At 36.3% G+C, this 23,721-nt stretch overlaps 1 protein-coding gene across 4 annotated transcripts; it reads right to left on the reverse strand.

Annotated features, from left to right (window-relative positions):
• Window positions 1-3,450: 3,450 nt before the first annotated feature.
• On the reverse strand, window positions 3,451-14,327 carry CycE (cyclin E). 4 transcript variants are annotated; one of them, XM_067116831.1, is made up of 10 exons: window positions 14,187-14,327; window positions 12,286-12,356; window positions 11,960-12,086; window positions 11,251-11,342; window positions 10,883-11,084; window positions 10,560-10,671; window positions 10,050-10,180; window positions 6,611-6,772; window positions 5,658-5,936; window positions 3,451-5,100 (listed from the first exon to the last, which is right to left on the reverse strand). In XM_067116831.1, exons 2-10 carry the CDS (start codon window positions 12,303-12,305, stop codon window positions 4,960-4,962), a joined length of 1,266 nt encoding a protein of 421 aa, XP_066972932.1. In that variant the 5' UTR covers window positions 12,306-12,356; window positions 14,187-14,327; the 3' UTR covers window positions 3,451-4,959. The 4 variants fall into 4 exon arrangements, with proteins under 4 accessions (XP_066972932.1, XP_066972933.1, XP_066972934.1 ...); XM_067116832.1 differs by having other exon boundaries at window positions 14,075-14,263; XM_067116833.1 differs by lacking the exon at window positions 14,187-14,327 and adding an exon at window positions 13,388-13,593.
• Between the last annotated feature and the right edge of the window lie 9,394 nt (window positions 14,328-23,721).

Raw genomic sequence — 23,721 nt, forward strand, 5'->3', positions numbered from 1 at the left:
AGTTCTATTAGTATCTGGATCGAAGGAGGCGATGGGCTATTTCTTAGCCTAGCAGCCTAACCTAACTGGAACAACTGTGGGTCTTTCGTTCTAAGGTTCTTCTTCTCTTAGCTCCTCTGAGACCTTTATCAACATGTCTGTCTGTTACATTTAAAGTATAGGCCTCTATGCTTCCTTGGTTAATGACCTCGTGGTGCCTATTAGGGGATTACGTCTCTTTCTCCCATCTTTGAAGATTCAATCCAAACACCTGGCACTACATCAACAAATGACAATTTCTTTGACGTCCACATTTACTTGGTAAAGATATATCATTTAAGGCTTTTTTCTGAATTTGAGACTCTGGCTGTTATCCATTTGGTAATACACACTCGTAATGTGCTAAATTACGTGCAAACTAGACTTTAGCAAGGTAAAATCCACACAATAGCCGGTTAATAACCGATGAAACGACACTAAAATCGGTAATGATACTACATGAAACATGAATGTTTCTTTCGCTATGGCAAGAGCTGCCAGATACCGCCAGTGTCTATACTCTACAGTACTATAAAAGTGGCGTGGGCTCCTAGTGAAATTAATAGAAAAAAAAAAATTGTTCAATCTACAGAATACATTATTCTATACACCATGACAGGATTTACATCCACATTAATGTTCTAACTGCCTACGTAAAAGATATATATTTTTTTTATACTTGCCGTCGATGTAGCATTTCCTAAATACTTTATTCTTGAATGGAATACTTTCTGACATGCTTAATCACTAATAGCATGAGATACAACGTCCAAACCAAAGCTGCCAATGTTCCATACTCCCATAGTCTAAATTCAGTTTTCGATGTGATAATGAATTATTCGTAAGCCATGTCTTAGAGCGATAAAAGTAATTACTTCTGCTATGCACTGAATTTTTGTTTTTTATAGAATAAGGCGAATTTTTATGGATACTCTTAAATAAGTACGTGAAACAGAAAAATCTTCAAAAGAAAAAAGTATATTTCACTATATCAAGTGTGAGGGAAATGGAGATAGCGACAAACTCAAGAGTCAAGAGAGCTCATCAGTCACTAACCTGAGATCGATTCCACAGGAATGCGGGCGATACTGACTGTTAACTGTTAAACCCATTGTGCCAAACTTTGCCAACACAAAGTCCTGTACCTGGTAGTTGGCGAACTGGGGTGGGTCACAGCTGGCAACTTCATTCAAGGCCAGAAAGTCAATACCCTCTGGAACCATCCCTGCAGAATGATAAGGTTTGTGTGCTCCTCAATACATGATGTGGAACATTCAAATTTGATGTAGGCTACTGCTGATGAGCCTTGTGTAACTTCTGTAAGTGCATGAGACCTGCAGCTACAACAAAGTTTTCAATGGGGAAATGGGGTTATATGTATAATCTCATGGCAGGGTTATCACAGGTTGCCAAAACTAGTAAAGTAACCATATTTTTTGAAAATCAAATGCTGACTGAAGGTCCTATCTCCAAATGTTAGTAATCCAGTCAACAGTTACATTATAAATTACAAAAATGATCAGGCTAGAGATCATTACAGCTGGAACAAAATTTTTAAGCAAAAATCAGCATCTGAATTCTCAGACTACCAAATCGCATTTCAGGACTTGGATGGCTTGCCTGAAGGATTTATTCGTAAATGAATAAAAATGGGAGCAAGGTAAAGATGGTGAACAGCAAAAGTGACCAAAGGGACACAAACAGAGGAGACCTTTCAAAGGGCCTCAAGGATTACCACCGCTGTGAAATAAGGTACACTAAGTGGCATCCCTACAGGGAAGCAGGGCAAGAAATGTTATAATGAGCCATTAATGTATTTTTCTGACAAAACTAAGAGGCATCTAAAACTCGAGTTTTGCAAGTACATCATTCCATGACTATTTCTCAGTACTTCCCATTATAAATAGTTTAACCCCACCATTATTATTGGTAAAGATTAACCGTAAACCATGCTGAGATTCTCACCTCATACGGTTTGCCTAATTCAGTCATTAAATTAACAATGAACTCACAATTAAATTACTCGAGTGCCTTAAAGTTATAAAATTCAAAAATTCTACCAAGTCATACTTTGCAAGTGGAGGCGGAGTCTCAATGAAAGTACCTGAAATATGATTCCTTGATATAACTTTTCCTGTTACTATTAAAAGTTATATATACAGTATATTCCATATTGGTTCTGAGAATCAGTAATTAGAAAATTTTTTGTAGTTTTACTTTGCATTTTGCCAATACTCTTTTGAATTTAATTTATATTACTTCCGCCAACCTAGGACTATGTTTAGTTCGAAGATTAGAAGACCAGGGAGGAACTGGAATTGCATTATTGAATTTAGGCAAAAGGCCAAGCACTGGAACCTATGAAGTCATTCAGTGGTGAAACTGAAATTGACAATAAGGAGGTTTGAAAGGTGTAACAGGAGGAAAACCTTGCAGTTACACCCTGAAACAATTATTGAGGGTGGAAAGTCAGATGCAAGAAAGAATATAAATGGAGGTACAGTAAAAAGAGTGAAAAAGGCTGTAGCTAGGGACCAAAGGACTAGGTAACACCAAAAGCACCATGGGAGGTGCACTGACAGCAACCCCGCACCCCCTACAGGAAGCAGATGAGGGAGGATTTAAAGCATTTGTAAATTTTATAACAAATCTACTAATAGAAATCCATAGTCAAGAAATTCCTTTGTATGCCACTGGTGAAATCTCAAATTGCCTGAATGCAAATTTACTGTAAGGGTAGTAGCTATTTGCAAACTTGTTCTACAAAGAACAAAAGTACATCAACTGATGGTAAAGAACTGTGGTTTAGACAAATATTTTGTCATTTAGAAACCATATCCCATTCATCAAATTTGTTTTCAATTGCAGAGCTGAGAAAGTTGTTATTGCAATCCCAAATCTGGTTGTGGGCTTTGAAAACTACTATCAGCCACAGAAAATTGAAGTATAACTTGTTTTGCTTACAAATAATACTGCACATGCAATAATCATGGCTTTACACGTACCTAAACATTTTCCTGATACTGAGTCACATCAAATTTGAAAGTCCAAGTTCTTTAAAAGTTAAAGCTAAAGGCAGGGTCGCTGGTTTCAGTTTTCCACCACCTCAATGCGTCCAGATGCCAACCAGGTTGCAACTCTGGTTAAATAAATTGTTGTTGTGGTTTAATAGCAGCATTCCTAAATTTAATTTAATAACTGCATTAATAAAACAGAAAATGAGTACTTTTGCACACTGGTGATGCAAGTTTTGATCACCTTAACATCTACATTTTGTGGTACTTTATCAATACACTCCAACATATGTAAAGTTAAACTCACAACTCAGAAAATGTTGCAATGCTCTAAACAATGTCAGACTTTCTTTACAGCGTAATTCTGTACAGTATGTTTGACTTACCTTTCTAAAAGTTTCAAAGGTAAAATGCTGAAGGAGTTTTAATCTTTATTGAAATTCAGAATTACAATTTTCATTTAATACATAATCCACTTGAATAATCAAATTTCTTAATTTCATCAAAAGTTCGTCATTTAAAAAGACTTAAACAACTTACAAAAGCATGCAGAAATAATCATAACCTAAGAATATTTCCCCAAGCTTTCACCAGTTGACTGATAAAAAAAGGTCCACTAAAATGCAGAAAAATTTTCTCAAAACTTTTGAAACATTCCTTTCCCTAAATAATTCAATCAAATTAGTCCAATAAAAGTCTTCTCCCTGTCACTGTCTTTCATTTCTAATGGTAGTTACAAACACCAATACAAGTATTTGTTTACTTAGAAACTCCTTCATACTATTCATTACACATTAGACAAAATACCTGTTACAGCAAGTAGCCAAACCTCCTCAACATCTTCACCATTTTACAAAATCAGTCAGGGAGAGGAAGATAGAATGCCCTTGATATTTTGAAAATACAGTATTACAAGTTGGCACAGACACATCAAAAGAAACTAGGGAGCCACACACATCATTCCCTAGTTCCTATGCCGCCATGAGACTGCAAAAAGAAAAGTACTTCCAAGCCCTGTAGCATCACACAGACAGTGCAATTGAAATTCAAATATTAGTATGTACCTCTCAAACCAGACTTTTAGTACTTTGTATATACATTATATAAAAAGCTCATATAAGGCACATATAGAAAGCTCCGGAAATGAGCTGGCAGTGTATGAGTGCTTCCAATGAATTAAAATGAAATTATGGAAGCAATGCATTGTACATTTCATATATATCATTGCACAAGGCATAAAAAAATAAAAAAAAAAAACATTCCCTCGTAGGAATAGACTAGAATTGTTCTGCCAGGCCTAAGACATCGCTATGTACACAGCCTGTTTTTATGGCAGCAGAATTTCTCCTATTGCAACATTCTGAAGTGAAAAATACAATAGTATTTATCCTGCCTCCTAACACAGTTTTTTGGTTACAAATGTTTTTGAAACCTATATGGATATATACAAGCTACTATAAATTAATAATAAAAACCCAACTACTGTATAACAATACGAAAATATGAAATTCTTTAGGGTTAATAAATTAAGGTGATCACAATTTTTTTACTTACATCAAAAGTCAACTTTCATACCTCCTGACTAAAATTCCACCAGTGAACAATTTTTCAAAAATCATAAATTAATCTATTAATAACACTTTTAAGCTAATGATACATACAGTATTAGTATGCAAGCTGAACCGGGGAATATTTTTTTTCATTTTCATGTAATTTAACTTAAGTCTAACAAATCCCTATGATATGTAAGCATGGCAACAACAGCCTGATATGTATATTAAACTGATTCAACGAGGTCATCATACATGCAGTCATTACAGTAAATTACAGACTTATACTATCTCCAATTCTGCGAGATCATGCAGGCAATGACTACAGGAAAGATTGAAACGATGCCTCCATGCAGGTGTAGACTCCAGACATCAGTTTATCCGCTATACTCTTCTAGATACCGACTCTTCTCGTCGGTTTTTGGAGGAGTGAGTAATCCAGCAGAAACCTCACTCATCTGTGGACTTTTACGCGATGACGACGACCGAATCTGGCTTAGTCTAATTTGTGCTCGTTCCTGTAAAGGAATGCAACCATTAAAATGATTCCAAGGAAATTTTGTAAATATGAAAATCTACTGGTTTATAACTTGCTAATAATTTACTTTAATTAAAAATTAGTTTAAGCTGGTTTTAGAAGTTGCTCAAAACTGCACAATTTTGATCCACACGAGTCATGATTCTAGGTCTCTTGTAACACAAATTCTGCTACAAATCTGTCAACACAACTAACTTGTTTATATCATTGGTTACAACTGTTCCCTATTTTCAACAGTTGCAATCATCAGTATACAGTGAAATGCAGTATGAGCCTTTAAGTTCTATATGTTGCCCAAAATGTTTACAGGTTCTTGAACAATTTCAGTACAGACAGGACAAGTGACACTACTGCTACAATGCAGGTCACAATATATTCAGAGCATTTTGTATATGTATTGTATATAATTTAAATGTACCAAACAATGTAATATACTTGTTTCTGACTAGATATCATCACCCCTTGCCCGTAAGTACTTCATTATGCATAAATAAATAAAAACATCCAGAATCACTTTACAAAATAAAAAATACTAACCAAAGTCTCTAAGTCCACTGAATGTGTCTGGATGTTATGGATATCATCTTGAGGAACTTGACTGAAAGCCTTAAGCTGAACTGGACCCATCTCATGAACTGTCATGGCAAAAGCTGCCATCCAGTCACAGCAATCCTGAAAATCCTCAGTTGCATACCCAGAAACACGACTGGCCAACTGAGGGGACATTGTATAGCACATGGCTGCTGCTGCAATCAAGCTGGATGTGAAGTTTAAACTGGACATATCCAAGGTGCACAAATCCAATAATCTCGCAACCTATGGAAAAAGATACAATTTTGCTTTCACTTCCATGCAAGATTCACCTAAGCTACATCTATTATAGCATAGTTGCTAGTAAACCATGTTTCCAGTATGCAAAGCACAACTAATGCCATAACTAACACTGATGACAATAAAAAAGGAAATTACTGCAATTCTTTTCTTGTCTTCTCTTTTGCACCACGCTTGATTTTTGCCTTCATGACAGACTGTAGCACTGCGAGTTATTTACCCTTGACTGAGTATCCCGTATCAAATTTATATATGTAACCTGACAACCATACTTCAAGAAAAAAAAGTTATTGTTTTAGCAACCTTATCAGGCACCTAAATAACAAACACAAACTAAACATTTTGAAAGGGAACATGCTAATGTTGTCTTCAAATGTCATATCCAGTGACAAAAACAAAACCCTTATAAAGATGCAACAATATGTAGACACTAAGCTCCATACTCTTATCTGTTCAAGAAGATTCAGTGTTCATACCCTACAACAACCTTACCGCAAGAAACATTAACCTGTTCCCAAGGTCACGTGGCATAAAACAGATTTACGAGAAAACATCATACTGCACAGTACAGTATATGAAATATACAAGAGGTCGGCGATCAAACACAAAATCAAGAATCTGTTGTCTAACTTCACAAAAATTAATCATGCACCACAAACCTGGACAAATGTTAGTGGAGAATATTGTGGAAACATAAAACTGTGGTTGTCATTAGCATTTTCCTCATTGCTGGATTCCTTCTGCAACAATTCTTGAGCAAGCTGTAGATATGTATTTAACCAACAGTTGGAAGTCACGGGGGAGAGATCCCAATTCAGTTTCTGGAAATGTTTTATTTGTCAGTAATTGCAAAACAGGATGTATCTTATATTTGCATACATGAAATGTAATGTATTTTTTTACAAACAAACCAATAAGACCAGCCCCATTAGTTCAGAACACTGATACTATTATCTGGCTAAACTGGGAAAAATAACATTTCCACAACCTGACACTTAAATATCTGACAATACAAAGTTAAAAAAAACCTTTACCACACAGGAAATTGAGAGAATTAAGTGCTTTGACCAACCTAGAATAACTACCAATTTTAACACAGCTGGTCCAAACCTGCCTTTGGCATTGTCTGCTTCACGAGTTATTAACATCACAATAATTAGCTCTAACATAAAGGTTTCTTTTTAGTTGTTTGTTTGTCCATTGCTTAACAGGGTTATGCATAGTTTGTTTGTCCATTGCTTAACAGGATTATGCAGACTCAATTTTACAAAACTTTTACCCAAGTGGGATTCACAAGTGGCAAGAAGCAAATAGGTCTAGAGAGGATTGTAACTTTGGGAAGCAGGAGCACTTTGGCTCGCTCTCAAGTGCCTGACAATTGAGGACCAGATCCACACGGGTTATCAAAAAATACCCCAAACATCAAAACAGCACATATCCCAGATGGATAACTGAAGTCTCTAAAAGATCATCACCATAAATTACTGAAGTCTCTAAAAGATCATCACCATAAATTAACAACATGATAACTAAGTCACATTTCTATGTTCTAATCATGCTCACCCAAAGGATTTGCTCAAAGTGAAAACTAGAGCATGGATCAAGAAGTTGGACAGCTATGCATGAAAAGATCAAAGGGAACTGATGGGAACAGAATGGCAGGAAGCAATAGATACAGGGACCAACTAATAAACCTTTTAGTACCCAATTCCACCACAGTGTGCCATGCAAGGCACACAGCAGTGTCCCCCCTTATTGCCAGTATGAATTTTAGCTACATCATAACCATTCATGGCCATGGTCTCTAACGTCACTTGCCAAATTATTTCAATGGGTCACTAAAGTTTTACCAATTGACACTGCAGTATTTCTATGCTGTTCAAAAGAAACCATTCCTGTTGGGAATGGGTATGTACTTTCAGGAATTTGTTTATCTCAGAAATACAAAATTGGTTAGCTGATTATTGTAAGAATACTTAGCGTGCCTTTGTTGTTTTCCAAAATCTATTGTAAGAATACTTAGCGTGCCTTTGTTGTTTTCCAAAATCATGAACAAGTTTATTTATAACTTTCAATTTTGGGACTTTGGATAGCACTGATTTTACCAAAGTATTTGGCAGCAGTGACCAATTACCAGTCGCCCATTTGGTGAATTTCAAGCTATGCATAGAAGTTCTTTCCAGGCTGCATTTTTGTATTTATAAATAATGACATTCTTGTTAGCAATGAATGTTTGACCTACAGGTTGAGATTTTTTCATTACAGTCTACACAGAAATCATTTGCATATATAAACCCACTTTGGCTGGTTTGGGGGCATGCTTTGATTGAATATAGAACCTAGGCCGAAGGGCAAGCACTGGGACCTATGAGGTCATTTGGCGCTGAAATGAAAATTGACAGTAAAGGGTTTGAAAGGTGCAACAGGAGGAAAAACTCGCAATTACACTATGAATCAGTTGTCAGGAGAGAGTGGAAAGTAAAATGGAAGAGAATATGAATGGAGGTACAGTAAAAGGATTGATACGGTTTGCAGCTAGGGACTGAAGGCACGCTGCAAAGAACCTTAGGTAATGGTTACAGTGCACAGCATGAGGTGCACTGACAGCACTACCCCACCACTACAGGGTGCATGCTTTGAAGGACAAAATTAGTAACACTGGAAAACCATACTCAACTGTTTGCATTACTTGTCCTGAAATACTACCTTATTTACTAAACTGAAGATTTTAATTTTTTACCATAAACAATATAATCTTATAACTTTCATTTCATGTTTCCCATTTCTTAGTTATTAAAGTTTTAGTTGAAAAATGGGTTAGTTTTTAAGCAAACAATGCACAGAAATTTTTTTTACAAATTTCTAAAAAGATTCAATATTTTTCTTTATTTACATGGTTTGCCTTAGAATTCTTCAAATTAACCATCCAAAAACTATTACCCTCACCAGTGGTTTTTAAGCCACATTTTGTTTGATGTCAATGATTGAAATTCTCAGGATTATAATCATCCTTATTGATTATTTAATTTAAAACTTCATATTCTGATTAGGATGTTTGCTTTTACATATGACTGAAGCAATACAAGGATACCAGCAGTTTTATTTCTTGGCAAGTTTTCAAGCCACAAAAATAACCAACTGACATTGCGCAATCATTTTTTTCTGACAATCTCTTCTGCAGGGCATAAAGCACTCATAACACTTCAATGAACAAGAGGTCACTCACCTACATGTTAATTCCACTGAGCATCAAACAAAGCAAAACAATGTTTATTAAACCTCATATTATCTTTGTACAGCCAGAAACAAATGTCGTTTATAAATGTAATCTTACTGTATATCCCCTATGAACAAAATACATACTAAAGCTTTTATCTAGCATCATATTTAAAAAACTTGGAATACAACACTTAGGAGGATAAGACCTACCACTACAGAACTCAAAATAAAAAGAATTACATCTAGTTTGGTGGAAAGCAGGGAAATCCACCTGCTTGTCCAATACAATGACTGCTGATCTTGACAGAATGAATGTAATAGTAGCAGCCCATTGTAATAAGCCTCTTTTAATTGAACATTAAATTCCTCTCAAAATTATGATACAGTGCTTCTAATTTAAAAATTCACAATACATCTACTAAAACATATACAACCTCAATATTAATAATATATTTGTTACTATGTTGATGGTATCTTCCCCATACTTCTTACTTTTTTTCATGTCTTCATTCTTTACAACTAGTAGTCTTCATACTAAAACTCTTTGGTACTATTATATGAATGAATACACACAGTGAATTATGACCTAAAACAAGAAATGTTCAACTGCTGATGCATAAAAATATTACTGACTAAAACCAAGCTTGACTGCCCTCAGTGGCCTGATTCATTCAACAACAAATAATGAATGTTCACCAATATTTACTAGAGGCAGAAAATGGTCTCCCCTTAATTTTTAAAACCTTTACATAACTTAACCTGCATCGCCTGACCTTCATTCTCAGGGAGTGCAAGAATCTTTAGTTTAACCTACTACAATGCATAAATGATCTATGAACTAATAACACTAAAACAATCACGAGTTGCACTCTAACTTACCTTCAAGATGACTAGTTCCTTTTCTAAGATTTCCTTGTCAGTGCAAGCACCGTCAGTCACATATGAAAAATCAGACAGCTTGGGGGGATATATTTCTTCAATTTTCGCAGCTATAAATAAACACGTTATACCTGGAAAAAATTAAGAATCCTCACCTACAGTGTCAACCACGCACTACAGAAAACCACTGTCATAACTGCTTACAGCAACAGGTGAAATTAGACAAGAGTAAAATGCTGTCTCACTTACATGTGTTGTCACTTTTATCAAAATTAAAAGAGCTGTCCCAGAAAACGACCCAGCTATATGCATTTTAACATGATTCAGTTAACTTGAAAATGCACCAAAAGCCCCATTACTATGCATTAGGTCTTGTCAAAATAATTTCTATTAACTACAATATCTCTGCACACTTGAAGCCCTAGCTTCATATAACTAAAAATAAAACTTAAATAGTATAGCACATTACAGTGAAGCATTATAGGATTTAAAAGAAAGAAAATAACTTACCTATAAGTTGTAGCTGTTGCTTTGGCACATCATGTGAGGCTGTTAGATATCGATCTATGAAGTCTGTTGCTAAATAGTACGTTTCTCTGTGTAGTTTATGTACCTCACACACCTAAAAGAATACATTTCATCAAATAATGATAACTTGTAAATATTCAATAATGGCCATTATTGCTTGCAAAAGTATGTCATTAATAACCAACCTTCATGTCTCCAAGTAAGTTTTAAGAGCTGTATACAGTACTACACTTTAACACAGAAAAAGGAACCACAATACATAAGTAATTTTCAAATCCACAGTACACAAGTGGAAGCATACAAACCTCCGTCAACCAATCTAATAATATCGCTCTCATTCTAGCTTGTAAAGACGGATGTTGTGTGAGGTAATCTGGTCGCCTGGGGTACAGACGATCTTTACGACACATTAGCGTCCAAACTTGACTCTGATCTGCCCAGTTTAACTTAGGAAGAGGTAATTTACGAGAAGACTGGGGTGTGGGAATACATGTTAAACCCCGGAACCTGAAAATGATGCATAAATGAAAGAGACTTTCAAGAAAATGTAAGCAGCAACTTATGTATTAAATCAAGAGGATAAGAATATACAATACACTATAAAACACTGAACACAATTAGATAAGAGAAGTCTAACACACACATACATGAAATTGAGGCATAAATAACTTACTTATTCCAAGTTTCAGGAACTGGTGTCTCAGGTGTTATTGCTCTCTCCTTCTCAACATTGAGACTGGAAGTTACGTCACCAAGTGGTTGAGGCTGAGGAAAAACATATATATATATATATATTTCCTGATAGAACTGCAGCTTAGCTAAAGAATACATTAAGTCTACCACTGATCCTAAGCTAGTGCAAATGTTGTGGAATGGAGAACTATCTGCTCTCCAGACATACAGCTGTATAAATTTATCAGAAAAATTATGGACTGCTGATAACAGTTGTCTGTAGTTCCTGCCCACTCCAAATACAAAAGCTTAAATAAATAAATAGAAAATAACGGGGATTTCCAATACACCACCACAACTGCTCTTAGCATTATAGTATAGTATTTCAGTGACACCTGTTACCATAACCTAGGTGTCTTCCACTACTCCACATCCAGAACAACTTTGTACCTAACAATTAAAACCCTCATGATAAAAATTTGAACCAACTCATAGATCAATTCTGCCTCAGAATGAACAGATAATTACCAGATAATTCATGGGATGGTTACCAAACTAACATTCCATCATACCCACCAACATTGTCACTTTTCTGAGCATTACAAAATAGCCTCTGCCTATTTTCCTTTTCATAAATTGACTTCCAGACAAGGTTTCACTGTCAAGCTATTTAAAACATTTTAAAAAAATAAAACTGCAGGGGAGCTTACCATATCTGTGGTTTCAATCCGTGACTGCTTCACTTCTTTTCCACTGTCATCATTTTCAGAAACCTTTCTCTTCCGTGCTCTTAAAATAGCTGGTTTCGTTCGAGTTGATAGAGGTACATTCTTCTGCCTGTAAAGACATGCCAACATACAGTGTTGTATTTAACCAATGCTTACTCTAGCTTAAAAAAAAGTTAAAAAATATATACAAAAATATATCCTTTGTAAAGCAAAGAATCCAAACTTTTTTAGTTATAAAATATGCAATAATCTCCATCAAAATGCCAAACCACACATAAGGCCATGAAGTACAACCAAACATGACCTACCTTCTCTGAATCTGAGACATTAGGCTGTGTGTGTGTGTGTTGCGACAATAGTCTGGTGATGCTAACAGGGCCTGAAAAATGAAACACAGTTAATTACAATGCACTCCCAACAGGGTTCTGCCTAAATATGGCATGCCTTCAAATTCCATGCATAATTTGATTATGATGTTAAGACTTTTTGAAAAAAAAAAACAAAAAAATGCTTAGTATTAGGCCTGGTAAGTTTACATTAGGTCTGAAACTATCTTAGCTCAACTTTACAAATCCAATGTTGCGGATTCAATTTGGTTTCTATTTTACTTGAATATGAACTCTGATTTATGAGTTATTCCAAAACCCTTAACATCCTATGCTCACAGCCAATCTAACCCGTGAGATTTAAGTCTGAATCATCCACGTGTGCAACAGACATACCATATATTATGTCTGCTAATGCTGACAGGTTTGCCTTGAGGATATCAGCGTGTGTTAGGTAACCATATGCATGCCTGTTTAATAGAAAAACTTCAAAACCTCGCATCATGGTGAGAGTATTCATATCCACATCACCAGTCTAACTTTTAAGCATTAAGCTAGCCCAGCCTGGAGTTTCCACATGCGAAGGCAATGCATGCATATTACAGCAATAATCCTAATTATAAGAGAGCCTTCCTCCTTGCAAAAAAAAAAAAAAAAAAAAACCGAGGCTCTAACCAGTTGGCATAAAATCACCCATGCAAAGTCGCAGTAAGTTTTGAGTGTTCCGCCAACACGCCACCTTCATTATTAACAAGACGAAATGTTTAGTAGCAAAAATATCATACAGAATCCTTTAAGATTAAAGGGCAAGCTGCAACGAGATTATAAAGCTCAATCAAGGCAAGAAATTTTGCATTTATGACGTCATGAACAGGATTAGTCTCAGCCATGGCAGGATAACCAACCTCTGCTGCTCGTCCACTGCTCGGGATCATACCAACGTGGATGTTATCCCAAATAATTTCATGGAACATTTTATTTCGCCGGAAAGTCTTACCAAATGAACTTTGTGTCACGGACATTTAGCTTAAAACGAGAAGAGATGAAATAATACCCAATAAAACAGGCCCTTTACGGCATTTACCAAATTTGTCAAGCCGCTACTTCCCGCGTTGTGGACACCATAACGTAGAGGGATGGGCACATTCGGTGGCAATTTTAACTAAGACGGGATGTCGAAATACCCAATAACGTGGTTCTAGTACAAAGCAATATTACCCTCAAATCAATATACAGAGTCATGAACACGAAAACGCCTAATGCGTCGTGGATGGAGGGCAAAATCTAGTGGTGGAATGGGCCGGGTGAAGGACCCGGGTTTTGCCCGCCAACCCGCCCTTACCCCCCACCAAACTTCGACCCCCACCAGGCAGCCACTACGAACATACGATGCTTTAAATCTGCGAAAACACCACCAAAAGACGTGGTCGTACAACAAACCTGAGGAATAAACGCCATGGTAATAAATAGGTGCCTTACAAACGCAAATCAAAAATCAGTTCCTTTGTGACCCCGAGGCGACTGACGATGATCCGAGCACTCAGGACAACTGTGAGATTTATCACGATGATTTCGACAAAATTACCTCTTTTTCCTTATGTTTCCGATTCTTGCCTGTCTTCCGTTGTTCCTGATTGATCAATTAACTCTACGATGTGCAGTGAAAAGAAATTCATGAAAAAATATTCGAAAAATAACCCGCCAAAATGAAGTTTCCTGGACGGGACTACCGGGACAACTACCACAGATGTCCTGAGCATAACACACTTACCTTCCTATTTTCACGGCTCCTGGTTAGTATATCCACACATTAGTCACATATACACGATTAAAGAAAGCCACACCATCACAATCCCCGATGAGCAGAATAAAATTTCAGTTACCTTGAGAAATTATTTCGATCACTAACTCAGAGCTCAGAGTGCATGTTTCAGTGGAGCTACTTCAAGAGAGCAATGAAGAGATGGCCGCGGCAGGCAGCTGGCCGCCAAAACAGATGGGCGGAGTCAACGGCAGGAGGCGCGCTGATTGGTCCAAACTTGGCGGGCTGCCTTCCAAAACTTCATGGATACCTCGGCGAAAATATGAAATGTAAACATTGGCTTTTATTTCGTTAATTTAACATGAAAACGGATGAAATAAATATCGTAGACACCGTTGCATTATTCACTACTAATTTAATTCTACCGGATTCTGAAGGATTATCCGGTGCACAAGATACGAGGGTAAATTAGGCGCCTGGGAACAATGACCCTGGCAACTATTGGTATGCTCAGCCATCGGTGCCGCTTTCTCATTGGTCCGCGCCGATTCACGCAAATGCGCGCCAAATATGAAATTTCAACTCGGAGTATCAGCTGATTCGAATGACAAGACCGCAAAGCAATAACTTGCGCCGAAGCGCGATGAGTTTTTAATAGTTCAGTTAAAAGTAGTCATAATGTCTCTTCGTTTCAGATGTATGAATATGACATGAGTGGATGACGTCAGTCACGATGATAATATAAATACTTTATTGAATTAGATCGGTCCAAGATAACCTTGCGCAATTGAGAAGTAAACAATATCACGAGAGGTTCCCTGATTTCACCAAATTTCATTGTTTATTCAGAATTTCAGCAATGTCACTCGTATTAAGTGTTTCGCCGTGAATGATTGCTTGATTCTTCTCGCGTGGCGCATCATGGACACCAAATTTATTTGTAATGAACATGAATACAAGGACAAATTAGTTGAACTTTAAGAATATATCATTCGCCCTCAGGTTCTGTATACGTGAAATGTAAACACAAATTCATGTTGGCTTCGTTCATACGAGTGATAATCGAACATGACTGACGATTATGAGTTAAAAATAAGGTGACATCGTTTGACTTATTTAAGGGATTTCATTCACAGAATTATTGGTTTAAATATTCCGTGGATACGATTAGAAAAACGGTCATGCGCTGTGCCGGCAAATCGAATGGAGGTGGAAGTTAGCATGAGAGACTGATATAGAAGGGGGAATGCCTGAGCGTCTCCAGTGGCCTCTTGGCGCGTAACCTCCTCACTCCATCCCGAGTCCCCCCATTCCATCTGTCCTTGCCCTCCCCCATCCCTCCCGCCCATCCTTAAGCGCCGATTCCCCCCGCAACCTTGCTACCCCAACCATGAGTTGAAACGTAACGACTACCATTTACCCTTTTTCAAAGTTAAATACTTCATCTTGCAGGTTAAGAAGTCAAGATAAACGTCGTTTAGATGCCCCCGATGACAGCAATGATGACAGTAAATGATGGGGAATTTATTTGGGTCTTTTCAGCAGAAATATTGCAAGTTTGCAAGTGCAAGTAAGCAACGAATAGGGTGGGATTGCATTGTAGGCAGTTCATTGAACTATAGGCTGTTTATGCGAATGGCTAGCTGTTTAACCTGTGAACATTCTGGTAGCGAATCATGAAACGTTGAATTTTGTCCACAAAATTATGGCAACTAAAAAATGCTGAAAATGGGATTGTGATAAAATCTCTAACACCATTTTATTCTAGCTTAATTTTTCTTTTGCATTACACTGCAGATGGTAAGCCCCATCAAGCAGAGCAAAACAATAATAATCCGTATTGATTTAGCAGCAAAAGCACAGGAGTTTCCTTTCCCCGAAGATTTTTGGCGGGTACTTTTTCCCGCTTTTCTCCCGTGCAGCTGGAGCCCAGAGGGACCAGCCTCCGTCCAACCCTACTTATAAGGAATCAGCCTTTTTGTAACGCCAACGCCACGAAGCCATTAGCGTCTTCGTGTTGTTTATTATTCACTAAAGCCTCGTGGTGGCATATTCATTTACGGGAAGGAAAACGATTCAGCCGAAACGGAAACTTTGGCCTTATAAGAGAAGTAGATGAAAGCCAAAGTGTGCACGCGCCAAGCGGGTTTCCACTCCACAACAGGTGATCCGTAAGCCAATATGACGCTTTGAATAGGACAGAGTCGCTCACATGATCCCGCATTAACAAGGCAGTTTTCCGGAGCAACGTTGGGCTCATTTAGTGCAACCGTATTTTGCACGTCGGTATATAAAGTTAATATATACGTCTACGACACAAACATTGTATTATTTCTGTCTTCTTGCAATATTCTCATAAAACAACGAGGGATCTTAGATTGAAAATATTGAGATATTTTCCAATTATTTGATTGAAAATATTGAGATATTTAATGGTTTGTATGTATGAACTTTTAACATAAACAGACTCTCTATATTTTCTAATTCATTTTGTAAAAAAAAAACAACAACAAATTCCCACTCTTACAGACTCACAACAGTAATAAATTAGTAGTGCTTTCAACTGCTATAAAAACGGGCTTAATCAGTCAATGCACAGAACCTCATAGTTTGTCAAGCATTGAAGTACCAGCCATTTCTGTCACAGACGACAGATATCAACAATGAGCATTATTATCAGTGCCGATCATTTATTCAGTTGCATGCATCTTTCATTTGCAAACGACATTTTTTTATACGTGCAGAAGCGTTATGCTCTATTACACTGTTATTCATCTCTGTGATTCGCGGCCTTTTCCCTTGTTCGCCTGCCCTTCCAGATCATATATCTGGGTAACTGAACACCCAAAACGCCGTATCGCCATCGTGCCCAACACTGGGCATTTATCGTATCAAGGTTGTGTATACGTATTGTCTACCAGCATACGCCATACATACGAAACTCCAGCGGTATACGGGACACTTTTCACTTTCACTTAATTTTCTCTACTCGTAAATAACAATACCTAAGAGAATGTATGACTAGTTTCCCGGACATATAATTAAAGCAATTATCGCCGCTGGGAGGAGCATTTCATCAGTGGAAATTTTTAGCGGGTGTCAAGTCTGGCGAAGGAGACATGGCCGCAGGGGATATCTTCCCTACCCTCAACCGTATGGAGGAGTTGTCCGTTCCACACAACTTGCCCGCCAAATTTTATCCTCTCTCCGCTACTCGCCTCGAGGTTTTTTTTTTTAGTTATCTAGGCTTACTATTCTACCTCCAGAGATGTTCTTTAGTTTGCGTGCGTCCAATGAAACTGAGCATTCATGTGCATAAGCGAGTGGTAAGGGAACAAGACAAACAAACAATAAAGGGTATGGCGCCAATTTCTGATGCATGTGTTGGAATACGGGCCGAGATGAGGGTACTCAACTGCACACCGTCACTGGCGGGATGATATCACATTTCTATTTTCATAGTATCACTAAAGACTAAAGAAATCAAAGAAGTCATGGACTGAGCGAGATAAGGAGACGAGCCCTGTCACCGGAAATGGTTCGACTTTGCGTCGATTTGAAAGTTGTAATTAGTCTATGCTAAGTGTCCAGTTGGTCTTCGTAGTAACAAAGTGTCCGTGTCATGATGAGGCAAACAAGAACTCTGTTGCTTCCTATCTGCGCCTGCACTCATACAGAGAGAAGCACTGAATGGGACTGAAGTGAGAGAGAGAGAGAGAGAGAGAGAGAGAGAGAGAGAGAGAGAGTAATTCACATGAACGCGAAGTGGTTCACCGCTTACTTGCACTGGTGACAACAGAACGCGCTCTCTTCAAACCAGGTGCGAATGAACGAGCCCAGGGAATGTTGTGTTGGGGGATATTGTGATTACGTTTATTGATTTGGAGAAGTGGACCCCATATATGACGAAGCGCTTTAGAAAAAGTCCCTACGGCCGACAAAACGTAATTTTGTGAATGATGGTTTTCGTGCACACATTTTGAAATGGAAATGTTTCATGGGTTTTGTTCTGCATTAGTGTGTTTAGATAAATTCTATTTATTCTTATTTATATAATCGTTTAGCCTATATAATCAGCAATGGGTTACAGCGAGGGGCCAGAGACCATACACTGTACAAATTCCATAAGCAATTATTTGTGCAGTCTTAGAAAAATACTACACTGGCGCCTGTCAGATAGACAATAATTATACTATATACAGCTCCGTTTTACAGCATCTAGGTCAGAGATAAGACCATCCCAACCGATTGAATGTTATCAGCTAGAGGGACGATTAAATGAAAAATGTGATGAATACAGGAGCGTGCTCTGGGGCTGTTCGTACTAGAAGGAATGACACTTGACTGTTGGTGTGTCAGCGAATGTTTTTTTTTTTGTAGAAAAACAACAGGTTAAACAATTGTATTTCAGGTCAGATAAAGCGCATACTTAGCCAAGCTCCACACATAGTAGGGAAAAGATCATATCTGAAATACAAAGAAGAGGCGAGAATGAAAAATACAACTGATTGTAGAGAACAACTTTACGATAAAGTGATATGCATTTTGAATATCTAGTCAGATGTTGAAATACTTGAGCACATGACAAAAAAGATCAGTATGGTAGATAAATATACCACTGAAAACATAAATGAAAATGTGGATTAATTGAGCAAAGATACACCAAAGAACTTGGAAATAGATCGTTCGAATGCATGACACCTAACTAGTCAATATAACAAAAATAGTAGAAAAATGGAATAAAACAGTAATGAAATATAATATGTTATTCAAGAAAACTAAAGACTGAAACACAGAAGTAAATGGGATACACAAGATAGACCAAAATAGTAGGCCTTCAACAATAAACCTGGAAAATACAAAAATAAAAAATAAAAAAATGAAAATTATTAAAACAAAAATTCAATTTTGAGTTTACTCCACAATTTAAGTTCTTGTCGATTCTCCTTTTCATCTGCAAAGATACGAAGGCGACTGGAAAATGTCATTCACCTGTTGTGACCGATAAGATTAGCTACAAACGAGATGATAAGCGAAGATATATTCAGTCTGCTGGAGATTTCTATGGAATTTCATGAAATCACAAATATCCTGTATCTACTCCTCCTCCTCCTCTTCCTCCTCCTTCTTCTTCTTCTTCTTCTTCTTCTTCTTCTTCTTCTTCTTCTTCTTCTTCTCTTCTTCTTCTTCTACTTCTTCTTCTCTTCCTCCTCCTCCTCCTCCTCCTCCTCTTCTTCTTCTTTCTTCTTCTTCTTCTTCTTCTTCTTCTTCTTCTTCTTCTTCTTCTTCTATTTAGAAGTTCAAGTGAACACGCAATGCATTACTACCTTCATACAATTCAACTTGTATTTTAATATTTTACTCACATTTTTATTTACTTATCAGTTTGTTAATTTATATTTTTCTAACAACTGATCTCCTCTTTCTGTATTTCTTATTACCTTCTTTTATTTCTTTCGAATGAACGCCCTATTCTTTTATGTATGCATTCTTTGGAAGCTTGAATTTCAAGCCAGTGGGCCCTGTGGTCTTGTTCCATATGAATAGGGTTCATCTTCTGAATAATAATAATAATAATAATAATAATAATAATAATAATAATAATAATAATAATAATAATAATAATAATAATTGGGTAGATTTGCGCAAAACTCCTGTCCCAGAATATGGAGTTAAACTGAACTGAATATAGAGTTTAGGCCAAAGGCCAAGCCCTGGGACCAATGAGGTCATTCAGCGCTGAAACGGAAATTGACTAAAAGTTTGAAAGGTGTAACAGGAGGAAAACCTCGCAGCTGCACCATGAATCAATTGTTAGGAGAGTGTGGAAAGTAAGATGGAAGAAAGAGAATATGAAAGGAGGTACAGTGAAAGGAAAGAAAGGGATTGCAGCTCGGGGCCGAAGGCACGCTGCAAAGACCCTTAAGTAATGCCTACAGTGCACCGCATGAGGTGCACTGACGGCACTACTTTCCTACTGGGCCAATCGTGGAATTATTTTGTTTCGATTTACGAAACTAAGAAATGACTGAACCGGTTTTCGTAATATCGAACCAACAGGTCCAGTGCTTCTGTCTGTCACGATCGACACCACTTTGCAAATATAATTCGTTTACGGTTATGCATAAATTTACTGACAGACTGAATTACATCAAAAGGGCATCACGTCACCCACGTTCAGGAAGATTTCACTACCAAAGTCCTTACGTAAGATGTTCAGTTGCAAAAATAACAAAATGAATGATCATGCTGTAAAGGAATTCCAAAATATGTCCGGTATTAGATGGGGGAGTTGCAATAACTTTTAAGGTTTATAATAACGTGCAAAGAATACATGCATACACACATACACCCATATATATATATATATATATATATATATATATATATATATATATATATATATATATATATATATATATGATTATTATCACTTTTTGTACGTGATTATTTATATATATATATAGGTGAAAAATAAGGATATTTCTTATTTTTACCTATATATATGTATGATATATATATATATATATCGAGCGACAAGTCCCGAATCTCCTCCTACGAGCTAACAGGTTCTCGTCAGTGAAGTTTTTATCCAACGAAAACCGCGCATTATACGAGATAAGAAAATGTTCATATGTAGCAAAATAGCGAACTGAAAGTTTTATTAACGTATTTAACTGTACCAAAATATCACTTCAAAATCGACAGGCTTTCGGAGGGCGGACGTCACTCTGTCGTCGTGAATGATTGATGCTCGAGAGGCTAATGCTGCCGAGGAGGCTGATTAGAGCGTGATGAAATCAAGTCTTGAGGCTAAAGCGAAGATATATTAGATATATTAACTATACTATATATATATATATATTATATATATATATATATATATATATATATATATATATATATATATATATACATATATGTGTGTGTATAACTGAATCACGAAAATATGGAACGTGATGAATTTATAAATAAAGATAAAATCCACGAAGGAAACAGAAACACTGGAGTGCTGCGAGGCCTTTCGACGCTAGGTCCTTTACACACACACACACACACACACACACACATATATATATATATATATATATAATGCTTATAATCACTGTTACACACGTGATTCTCTATATCAAACACCACCAGAAACACATGGAAAGCGGTTGTAGATCCTGAGTTTGATATATAAAAGCACGCGTAGCAGTTATTATAAGCATATATCTATCTATTTATCTATCTATCTATCTATATACATACGTATGTGTTTGTGTGTGTGACAGAGAGAGAAAAAGAGCGAGAGAAAATGTTCATCATGCAACGTGTTCCTTATCTCTCACGACGCGCGGCTGTTTCGAATGACAGTGTTTCCTCTTATCATTTAAAGGATTAAAGCTCGATATGAATGTAAGTCAAATAAACTAAGGAGGTGAACTTACTGCTTCCAAACCGATACATACAAATGTCTAGTATTATTATTATTATTATTATTATTATTATTATTATTATTATTATTGAGTAATAAAAATCCACGATTATATAGTAAATATATTAATATGTAAATTGAACCAAAGACTTTTGAACACCTGAACGGTGTTCCTCATCAGTGTTGACGTTAACACTGTTCATTTTACATAGTAATATATTTACTACATAATTGTGGATTTTTATTACTCAGATTGTTTTTCACGAAATTGTGAATCTATTATTATTATTATTATTATTATTATTATTATTATTATTATTATTATTATTATTATTATTATTATTATTATTATTATTATTATTATTATTATTATTATTATTATTATTATATATTATTATTATTATAAGCCATTTAAAGAGGCTATATTCAACCTTTTTATAGAGGAGATGAGAAAGTTTACAAAAATAAAGGAAGTTTTAGAAAACCTGAATTGATGCAAAGTGACAATCCTATGCAGTAAGTTATTATTATTATTATTATTATTATTATTATTATTATTATTATTATTATTATTATTATTATTATATGGAATGTGAGAAAAGAAATACAACGCTAAGGAGTAGTGGTATCATATGCAAGTGAAAAAATAAAAGGAAAAAATAAGTGATGGTTGCAAGATTGTATTATTATTATTATTATTATTATTATTATTATTATTATTATTATTATTATTATTATTATTATTATTATTATTATTATTATTATTATTATATGGAATGTGGGAAAAGAAATACAACGCTAAGGAGTGGCGGCGTCATATGCAAGAGAAAAAATAAAAGGAAAAAATAAGTAATGGTTGCAGGATTGGACAGTTGTGCTAATGCATACTAAACAAGATTATAGGAATAAGTGCATACGTTCCCTTCCCTTACGGTATATGTACAAATATTCCCTGTACCTTACAGTACCATATTTTGCGCTGTAGAATCTATCTACATTAATACATATAGGTCGTGACGTCACCAGCCAATCGGACTATTAAAAAACCTGTTATACATACATACAATAAGCCAGAATGTATGAAATGTATGAAATGAATATAACCGGGTATCCTGACTCTTAAGTATGCATCACGTGTCCTGTAAGACGTCGAGCGTGCTTACACGGAATGCAAAGCAGTGCTTGCTTGCAATACGTGCATTCCTCTCTTTGAGCAGTGTGGCACCAAGTTGCTGATAAATGCAACCTCAGTATGTGGAGTAATAACAAGTCTGTAAAGAAACTCTTTGTATAATTCTGTTGTAACTATTCAATCAATTAAAATATTTTGCTCTTCTATGGCCATTATATTTTCATTGGTGGGAGCTATTTCCGGAACTCAGTTATATAATAATAATAATAATAATAATAATAATAATAATAATAATAATAATAAACAGTAACATGTTTCTGAAGTATATAGTTGCTAACATATCTTAATCTTTTTAACCCACAATCATCTGAGACTGGATTGTGACTTTATCGCAAGTACTTTTCTATTCCGTAATCGGTATTTACTCCAGTGGGTGTTATTTTTTTTTTTTTTTTTTTTTACTCATTTCGACTTATTTATGTTCTGGTTTGATCATTCTCCCCCCTGCATTTGGTCTAGACACAAAGATTTGGGTTGCCCAAACTTGCCATGAAGTCCCGGAACAGGAAAAATACTGCATCTCATGACAAGAATTGTCTTACTTTCTTGAGTTATTATCTTTTTCTTGAGTAGCTAATTGCTTATGAAACATCATTATGGGAAGCGCCAAGGTAAAATGTATGCATTTATAGGCACTATGGGTCTAGACTGGAAACACAATGGAAGAAATACTTCCTAATAAACTCAAGGTAAAAAAAATACAGAGACAGAGATAAAGTATATCCGATAAAGCATATCAGAAATACAGACTATATTCACTGCTTGCAATCCAGTACAAGGTCACACAAGCTTCTGAACGAAGCTTATCTTCACCTAGATCCGAACTGATAAACGGGATGAAAGCCCAGACGGCGAGAAGTAGCGAGAGGCCGCCAGTTCATTGTGAAGGAAGCAGCTTCGTCAACAAATACTTTCCTTATCTAAGTGAAGAATTGCTTTTACTTGCTTGCATTTTCTTTCTGTACGGTGCTACCAAAGAGTCACACTTTCTCTGTATAAAACCTCAGGGTATGCGTACGATGCATTTTTGAAATCATGTGTACC

The sequence above is a fragment of the Macrobrachium rosenbergii genome, chromosome 14 (assembly GCF_040412425.1).
Source record: "Macrobrachium rosenbergii isolate ZJJX-2024 chromosome 14, ASM4041242v1, whole genome shotgun sequence".
NCBI classification, from domain to species: domain Eukaryota; kingdom Metazoa; phylum Arthropoda; class Malacostraca; order Decapoda; family Palaemonidae; genus Macrobrachium; species Macrobrachium rosenbergii.